We start from the raw sequence: 9863 nt of genomic DNA on the forward strand, positions 1-9863 counted from the left end.
AACCCGGGTTGGTACGAATGCTTAAATTCTTTTGCAATATTAACCAAAATTTGGTTGGCAGTACAATACTAATCATAACAGCCCTGTCATCTAGTTGCCAAGACTTAGGCCCCAGAATAAGGAACTGCTGATGTTAGTTTGCTTCATCCTTTTTATTCTTCCCGAGTTTAATGTGGTTTCCATCTAGGATTTGTTTGTAAAGGCCCTCTATGTTTCCATGCAAAGAACCTTTAATGAAGTGAAAAAAATATTACCAAGACAATCAAAACCAACAACTTATGATGGATAGTTCAACCAATAATTGAGCAACCACATGTAAGAGCTCAAGATAAATCTTCAGTACTTCAGCTCAAACACAGAAAGCTACTCATTTGCGGTTGAAGTACGACAAATTTTTCACTGCAATTGACCCATTTCTATTCGCCAGCCTTCCCATGGTTTCATGTACCAAGTCCCCACCAAGAGATTTCCTTATCCGTCCAAAATAAATAAAAAAACAAGTCTACGCCTAAAATCACTAGCCACCCAAAAGGCCAAAACAAACAAGACTGCCTGGACCAACTCAAAATCTCCAAGCATTTGAGTTGGAGCTGATAAACATAGAATTTAACTAAAATCAGTACAATCAATGCATTCAAAGATCGACACGGTCACAATAGCCAACCTTCTCGTGGTTTTGCCTAAACAAGCCCTTTTACGAAGCTTCCCCTACTTGTCCCACGAGGGGGGATGGGGTTTTTTTTGTTGGAAGACGTGGGTGTTGGGGGGGGGGGGGGGGGGAGGATAAAACATTTCTACACGACAAAAAGGACTGCCAGCACCAAGCTGAAAATCTCCAAAACTTGCATTAGAGCTGATAAATAACCAATGTGGATACACAATTTGTAAACTCAATATCTCATACCTAACCTGAGCTGGAGATCTAATAAGACCTAAGCTCACAGATCCTCACAGGAAGCTACACTTTTAACTTGTTCTTAACCTGAAACTAAAACCTATTTACCCAGTAGGACAACATTTCTCTCACAAGAAAAATCTTCTGCGACTAGTATCCATTTCCGGCTGGTATTCAAAAGATAAACAAAGCAGAGCAGAAAAATGAATTAGCTCAATGCAGGCAAAAAAGATAAATATCTGTATAAGTAATGAAGACCTATAGCTAAATCAAGCATTATTGCAGAATAAAAAATAAGCGGGAATCACCTTGTGAACCCACTCATATTCCCCACCCTTTGAATCAAATGTTCCATGTTGCAGACTGATTAACTTTAATGTGAAACGAGGACCGCATTCCTGCAAGATTTCCATCTGATGTTACAAAAGGCATCATAGGCAGAGAATATATTAAGTGAACTACATGAGGACTATCAACATTAACACAATACCTGGCAGCTGTAAAACTTTTTTCCTAAAAACTTCAATGGCAAACACATATAATAATAAACTTAAAATAGTCAGGCACAACAATCCACTTTTTGTTTTTTTGCAAAGTTTGCCGATTAACTACCCTAAAAAGCTGGCATTTGGAGGCAAATGCAGACATCTGAATAAGATAACAATAGCATCAAGCTCCATCTCATTAACTCTCATTAAAAGAAGTTGAATAGCATCATTCAAACAGCTTTATCTTGTTGGAAAACTCGTCACTTTTTTTTTCTCTTTTTGGTAATGAGAAAAAACTCATCACTGTCCATAGGTTTTCAAGCTCATAGACAAGAAATCATGAAATTTTCCTCAAAAAGATTTTTGATCTCATGAGAAACTTAGATCAATTTAAAACACGTATGTAATTCCATATCAACTCCCTCCCAGCAAGGGAAGTGACAGTTTTGCATCATTACACAGACTCAAACTTTGCTTTCTGCCCTCTTCATACTATATATACTTCATATCTTCAAAGTATTCGACTTCACGAGGAGAGTTCTCTTGCAATAAGAAAATCAATAGGTGGAAAAAACAGATAACATATGAAAGTCAAACAAACAGATTACCAATAGTCTCTTTCTCTGCTTCTGTTTTGCCTTTTATGTGTTGTTGTTTTGTAGTAATAAATATTTCTTTGATGAACAGTTAAAACAAACTGGAAGGAAATTTTAAGCATTGTTCACGAATGTTCAGATCTCTATAGCACATACACTTACCAGACCAGCTAGAAGCCAAGTTCTTGGTGTGGTTTCAGCTTTACTAGGTAAAGTTTCTAATTCATATTCTGACTCAGATAGCTATTTCCTTTCTTGTGTTGCATTTTTTTGCCCCTTGTTTCTTATCCTTCTCTACATTTTTTAAGTGGATAATATGAATGTGAGTTTTTTTTCAGCCACTAAATCGATTCCAAACCTTAAAAAGAACTACCGTAAAGCATGAAAAGAATTGGCCATCATTATAAACAGCAATTAAAAAGAAAGACGAAAAATGCTAAAGCATAAAAGACCTGTATGACAGGAATATCATCAGGGGCTATAGAAGTGTTGAGAGGGGTTTTCTCCATTCCTTAACCAGTTAACCCAAAGAAACATGTATGACTGGCATTGACTCAATTACCAGTTAACAATAGACATTCCGGTTAAAACATGGCCTGTATGATGTGCATCTTCATATACCGAAACTAAGGGTGCTGCAGATGCCAAATACGAGGACAAGGCCATTCATGGGAAGATTCAAACTTACTATAGAGTTCCTTGCAGGCAAATTTGTGCGGATCCAAGTGCATTACTAATTGCCATTTTAAGGCTTAGTCTCCTCAAAACAGCAACAAATTAATTCCCCTTATCTTGGGATTAGGACAAATAGCTTTTTTAACAAAACTAAAACTTATTCTTGAATTCTAAATGTGCTAGAAGTACTTATCACAAAAGAAAGAATATACATCTCAAGACAAGATGAACTAAATCAGAAACACAAACCTGAAGTCGTGCAATAAGTTTCTGCTCACTTTTCTCATCGTTATTATCCTTGCTTTTTTTGCCACTGGATGCAGCCTGCTTACTTTCTTTGGTTTCAAAAATGTAACTTCACATTCAAAAAATAAGGTTGCCATCACAAAGCTTTATTACAAGTCTAAGATCAATATGTGGAATAGAACAAACTCCTTAAAAGAAAGAACACACACCGGTGATGGCGAAAGAATACAAAATCACGTTGATTGTGAAACGTTACAACTCGACGACCACGAAAATTAGGATCTTGTGGGAAAAGCGATTGTATCAACCTATTAACCAAAATAATGCATAGAAAGAGTCATAAACAAAAATATAGATCCTAAAGTGCACGAGACAGAAATTATCTAGCAAAATACTTCATAAATATTCTAGGTTTAAGAGTACATGACATTCACAAACACATACAAGAGAGAGAGAGAGAGAGAGAGAGAGAGAGATCTTAAAGTGCACGAGACAGAAATTATCTAGCAAAATACTTCATAAATATTCTAGGTTTAAGAGTACAAGACATTCACAAACACATACAGGCGAGAGAGAGAGAGAGAGAGATGATCTGTGCAAATCCAGAGAAAACAACATAAATTAACTGTGCCACCACACTAAATATAAACAATGTTTTAAACACACACCCAATTTCCTGTAACTCTCTTGAAAAAATCACATATAAAACAAGAAGTCACCTCCCGATACGATGTCCCAAGCGTGTTGTGAAGTTATTCAAGACTAGCTCAGGCTTGTGACTAGTTGGATTCCCATGATTCTGCAAGTGAAGGAGATTAAAGCATCATTATCTATCTGGAACTACAAGACATCCAAAATCCAACATGCAACACCTAAGTATGGAATACACATACACATATACAGACCCAGATATCCATGAAAACAACAGCCATTTCAAGAAAACACACCCAGAAGAAAGCACATGATAATTAAAATTACACTATTGAGAATGAGGGAAAATATTCAGGAAGGAATAGCAGGATACTGAAACAAAGCTATCAAAGGAACACTTTGGGGATAGGTATCTAACTAAAGGACCATCAGAAATTGCAATACTAAAATCATCATGAGTACTAGAGTGCAACGTAAAACCATGACAACGTTCAGCACCCTTATCAAACTAATATAGCTTCTTCTCTTAAGAGAAAATCATTCCTAATTAAAAAGCTTAGCAGCTTAGACAAGATTCTGAAAAAGAAGACGGAGGACCAACAAACCTTAATATCCTTGCGCAGAAGCAGCTTTGATAATTTGAAATGGGCAGTAGGTCCATCAGGTAATGCAATTATCAATAAAGCATCTAAAAGAAGATTCCATCATTAGTATTCTACATTAACTCATGAGGAGAGAAAAAAGGCCAGAGGCAATGGTTGTGTGCAAATGCTAGATAAAGGCTGCATAATTTAACCTGGTTCCCGGCGATTAGTGTGGACAACGATAACAGAAGTGAATTCCTTATTTTCTGCATATTCTACAATCTGCATAGGCAAAATATGCCAAAATAAAAGCTATTTTGTAGTTTTTTTGAAAAAAAAAAGGAATTAACAGAAATTAATATTAAAACCTTTTTAAGATCATAGGTTCCTCTCTTGAAATAGTGTGCATTTGGGATCACAGAGAGTAGATCTGATATAAAAGCAGGTCCCCTCTGTAGAGAAAGAAATAAATAAGACATAAAATCTACACACAAAAAAAGCAAGTCTTTGACAACAGGGAAAAACAATAATAATGATCTGAAACTAAAGGCAACGCTGTACAGTCAAATAGGTACAAATACTCAAATTAACACATACAGTTGAATTGAAGCGGCAAGTTGTTATGAGTATCTTTGGAGTGCGGTCCTGCTTCAGAATCGAACTAAATTCATCTGCATCATTTGCAGCATATAGCTGTAGATGAAGAAGGCAAGAGCAGCACATATGAGACACACAGGATAATCTGTCATGTTATCAAATTTCCCAAGTATTCTTTCCAAATATGCAGCTTGGGAAAACATTGAAGATTCAAGATGGATAACAGGATACCTCTTCATCGTCAGGCTTGCAGATAGTCTCGTCAAGCTCCCTGGTATTTTCAATTGTGCGAGGGATTTTCCTCGGCGGAGGCTGCTTGTCGACAGAAAAATGTCCATCAGAATACAATTAGATAGTCAAATCTTGTTTTAATCAATTGCTTGCTTGTTGGATCAAAAATTACTAAATTATTAGCATATATTAGACATATCGGATTGGACATACTAAACACTAAAGCCTCAAGATTAACAAACAGCATTCGTTTGATGAGAAAGATATGGAAAAAGAATGTCTTTAAATAAATGAATTTAAAAAAGAAAAAGGATGAAAGGCAAACCTCCTCGCCAAGCTCAAGAGCTCTCTGCTCAGCCGCGTCACGAGCCTTGGCCCTCTTACGTTTCTCAAGCCTTTTCTGGTGCTTAAGCTTGGCATGGACGGCAGACCTCTTCTCCTTATTCTTTATTGTCGATGGAAGCAATCCATCCGCCGCCAGTTTCTCCTTCTTCTTCTTCTTTACCTTTTGTTCTCCTCCTTCCTCGGTACCCTGGACATCGGTGGTGCTGGCGAAATCCTTTCTCTTTCCTCCCATTTTTCTCCGACTAGCTCTTCTTCTGCACTAGTGAACCAAGAAGAACAACAATTTACGAGGTCAACAAGACTGATAAACTCTTCCAAAAACCCTTCAAATTATTAAGAGGTTGTATTTTAGGATTTGGGAAAAATTGCACTTTTCATCCCTAATGTTCAGAGTGTTGAACAATTTTGTCCCTAAAGTTTTAGTCAAAATGCATTTTATTCTCGTAGTTTTATAATTTTGATTAATTTCATCTCGAAAGTTTTATACAAAGACATTTCATCCTCATAATTTCATAAATTTGACCAATTGAAGACAACTGAATGATTGTTAACCAATTTGGACAGAATATCATCACATGATTAGCATGTCCTGTTAATAATTGTATTTTTAATACTTAATTCAATCATCGATTAAATTATAGAAATAATAATGAGTGTGCTCGATTAAGAAATTATATTTTTTAATTTATGATATGCAGTATGTGAGTTAAAAAAATAAATTGGATAAATAGACAATTTGAAAAGCATGTATATGATACAACAAACCATAATTTTGCAAATAAATGACAATCTAAACAACTCTTTTGTTCACACTAATATTTTTCTCTAATTGGTTGTAATGGGATTGTTTGAAAATTTTCTCCTATTGACTATAATAGAGTTGTTTCCTCTCCCCAACTTCGTTTCCTCTCAATCTTTTTGTTTAATTTGTGATTAATAGGAGATTAATGGTGGCCGAAATTTTTTAATTTTTTCTTAAATAAGAAAGTGAATTAAAAAACAATTTCTGAGGTTTTCGTTGATCTAATATTTTTTTTATTTTATTAACGGGCATGCTATAGTCAAGTGATGATATTTCATTCAAATCACCTGGCAATCCATCAATTGTCCTTAATTAGTCAAATTTATGAAATTATGATGATGAAATTGTGTTTGTATGAATCTTTAGAAACGAAATTTGTCAAAATTATAAAATTATGAGGATGAAACATGTTTTGACTAAACTTTAGGGACAAAATTGTCCAACACCCCAAACAAAGGGATGAAAGTGCATTTTTGCTTTTAGGATTTGGGAAGCAATCTTTATTGGAAGCCATCAAGGAATCAATCCAAGGCTATTGGACTATGCGCTGATTCAATATTAACCCATGAGTTGGAAGCTATCAAGGAAGCTTTGGTGTTTGCTAAACTCAAGAGAAGGAAACGTATTGAGATCCACACTGATTCAAAACTTGTTGCAAATATCTTAAACAGCAAAAGTGACTGTCCTTGGAGGGCTCTAGTTGCATATTCTGATATAAAGGATTTAATCTCATGCTTCAAGGAGCTGACTATATATTTTGTATATCGCCAATATAATCAAACTGCTGACTTTATGGTTAGTTATCTCAATAGGGTGAATAAAGTTATTTTGAGTCAAAATTCTCCCTTAATCTTAGAATTATAGAGGAAGATAAGAGGGGAAAATTGATTGTTAGAGTATAAATTCTTATTTATATATAAAACTCAGGCAATCTGTGTTATTAAGGAAGAAAACAAAAACATGAGTGTTTGCCCTCACGCTACGCATGAGGTATATGTTTTTCGAATAATTCACAAACCAACAAACATTGTACTAACCAACAAGTTTTAGCTCTGTGGCCATTAAAAGTAGGATTAAATTCCTTCTTTGGACTATAGATCTTGGGTTCAAACTCCACCTGCAATGAAAAAAATTCAAAAGAGATACCAAAGCACCATTTGATCTAGTCAAGTCTGTATACATGCTAACCACTTATATAGTCTTTTTATGTTCTCCCTCCTTGTAGAATAGGAATGCCAGAGCACCTCTTTAGTTTAATCGAATCTGTATACATGCTAACCATCTTTAGATTCTCCATCCCTATAGAATAGGAATGCCAGACTACCCCTCTGTAGAATAAGAATGCCAGAGCATCCCTTTTGGTCTAATCGAGTCTGTATACCTGTTAGTCCTTTATATTGCCTCTTTAGACTCCCCTCATTGTAGGATAAGATAGATTAGATTAGAGGAATGTTATTGTAGTCAATGGAAAAAAAAGGACAAATAGTCAATAAAAAAAGGACAAATACTATACTAAATTCATTATTTAAAGACACAAAAATATCAGATTTCAAAGACTAAATTTTCAAAACCAAAAAAGAAAAAAAGAAGTTGTCAAATAGAATCAAGAACATCAAGTTGGTGTTTCAGTTTAGTAAATAATATCAAGTAATATCTCTATCAAATCTATTGCTATTCAGTGCAAAAACACTTCTTTTGAAATCGTATTTGGAGATTTTAATAAGAAGATATTTTGGTGAAAGAATTTGTTCTTATAATCATCCAAGAGCAAAAAGTACAGCTTTATACACGATACAATATCAATTAGATCCTATTCTAATGCCTATAAATTAGCTTTTGACTTTTATTAGGATGGCAACTAACTAATCAAATTAATATACAAAATATTCTCTTTCCTATTTTATTTGATTGTTTTTAACACACCCCCTCAAGTTGGAGTTTATGTTAATAACACCCAACTTACTAAGTAATATCTCAAACTGCAGTGTACTCATCGCCTTGGTGAATAAGTCCGCGATTTGATCACTGGTCCTCACATGTGCTGTTTTAATCAAGCCTTCTTGAATTTTGTCACGAACTAAGACGTAGTCAATTTCAATGTGTTTCGTTTGTTCATGAAAGACTAGATTCGAGGCAATGTGTAAAGCAGCTTGATTATCACAAAATAATATGACTGGTTGGAGATGTTTGATTCCTAAGTCTCTCAAGACATTCTTCAACCAAGTAACTTCGCAACAAGTAGTAACCATAGAATGATATTTTCCCTCTGTAGTTGATCAAGCCACCGTAGTTTGCTTCTTTGTCTTCTAAGAAATGGGTGATTGTCCAAGAAATATGCAGTACCCTGTTATAGACCTTCTTGTGTCTTTGCAACGTGGCCAATCCGCATCACAAAAGGCCTTTAATTGAAGTGTGCCTGTAGAGGATAGTAAAATGCCTTATCCTAGTATTTGCTTTATGTATCTAAGAACTCTATGTGCTGCTTCAAGATATTACACACGTAGTTTGCCCATAAAGTGACTTAAAACATGAATTGCATAGACCAAATCTGGCCTAGTGATAGTCAAATTAATCAACCTTCCTACAAGATGCTTATACATTGAAGGGTCATTCAGAAGATCTCTATCAGATTGTGTAAGAGCCAAGTTTTGTTCCATGAGAAACCTTACTGGTTTAGCTCCTAGAAATCCAACATCTTCTAATATCTCTAATGCATATTTTCTTTGAGAGAAATACCTTTCAAAGACCTTGCCACTTCTATTCCCAAAAAATATTTGAGCTGACCAAGATCCTTGATTTTGAATTGTTCAGATAAAAATTCTTTCGAGTCTTGAATATGTTACATATCATTACTTGTTAAGATCACATCATCAATATATACAAGAATTACTACGAAACTACCTTTGTGAGATTGGACGAATAATAAATAATCTGCCTTTCATTATTGAAAACCAGCAAGTTTAAGAGCCGAAGATAATTTCAGAAACCATTGTCGAGAAACTTGTTTCAAGCCATAGAGTGACTTGTTAAGTTTACATATTCGAGTCTCTCCTTTTCGTCCGAATCCCGGTGGTAGGGACATTGATACATCTTCATCAAGATCGCCATGCAAAAAGGCATTGTTGACATCAAATTGGTGGAGATGCCATTCTTAAATTGCAACAACACTAAAAGGACACGCATAATAACAAACTTAGCAATCGGGGCAAAAGTCTCTCGGTAATCAAGTCCTTCAATCTAATTGTATCCTTTGGCAACCAAACGAGTCTTATAACGCTCTATGGTTCCATCGGATTTGAGTTTCATTTTGTACACCTATCTACATCCTATTGATTTCTTGTTAAGTGGGAGAGACATAAGTGTCCATGTATTGTTTGATTGGCGAGTATTGATTTCATTACACCTGGCTATGTGCCACAGAGGATCCTTCAGAGCCTGTAAAAAACTAGTTGGTTCTTTTACAATGATTAAAGAAGTGGTGAAAATTTTATGAGAGGCAGATAATTGGTCATATGAAAGGACTTGAGAAAGATTGTGTGGCATACATGAAGTGGTGACCATGCTAGAGGTTGATGAGGGGTCAGGCCGAGATGAGAGGACTGCTTCCACATGATAATTCTGAAGAAAGGAAAGGCATTTGGTTGGTCTTGTGAAATAACAGTGTACAGAAGCAGGTATGGAATAAGTCGGAATAATATGATGAGAATTATTGACAACATTCTTAGGGCAGGAGTCTCGATAGAGTTTTCTGAT

The 9863-nt window shown here is 35.3% G+C and overlaps 1 protein-coding gene across 1 annotated transcript; it reads right to left on the reverse strand.

The window, feature by feature from the left end:
* Positions 1-812: 812 nt before the first annotated feature.
* LOC113707712 (uncharacterized) lies at positions 813-5625 on the reverse strand. The gene is made up of 11 exons (XM_027230002.2): positions 5289-5625; positions 4964-5044; positions 4733-4828; positions 4504-4587; positions 4348-4417; positions 4157-4239; positions 3620-3699; positions 3110-3208; positions 2904-3009; positions 1204-1293; positions 813-1062 (listed from the first exon to the last, which is right to left on the reverse strand). The coding sequence occupies exons 1-11, from the start codon at positions 5538-5540 to the stop codon at positions 1024-1026; spliced, it is 1080 nt and encodes a 359-aa protein (XP_027085803.1). The 5' UTR covers positions 5541-5625; the 3' UTR covers positions 813-1023.
* Positions 5626-9863: the final 4238 nt, after the last annotated feature.

The sequence above is a fragment of the Coffea arabica genome, chromosome 9c, assembly GCF_036785885.1.
Source record: "Coffea arabica cultivar ET-39 chromosome 9c, Coffea Arabica ET-39 HiFi, whole genome shotgun sequence".
NCBI lineage: Eukaryota > Viridiplantae > Streptophyta > Magnoliopsida > Gentianales > Rubiaceae > Coffea > Coffea arabica.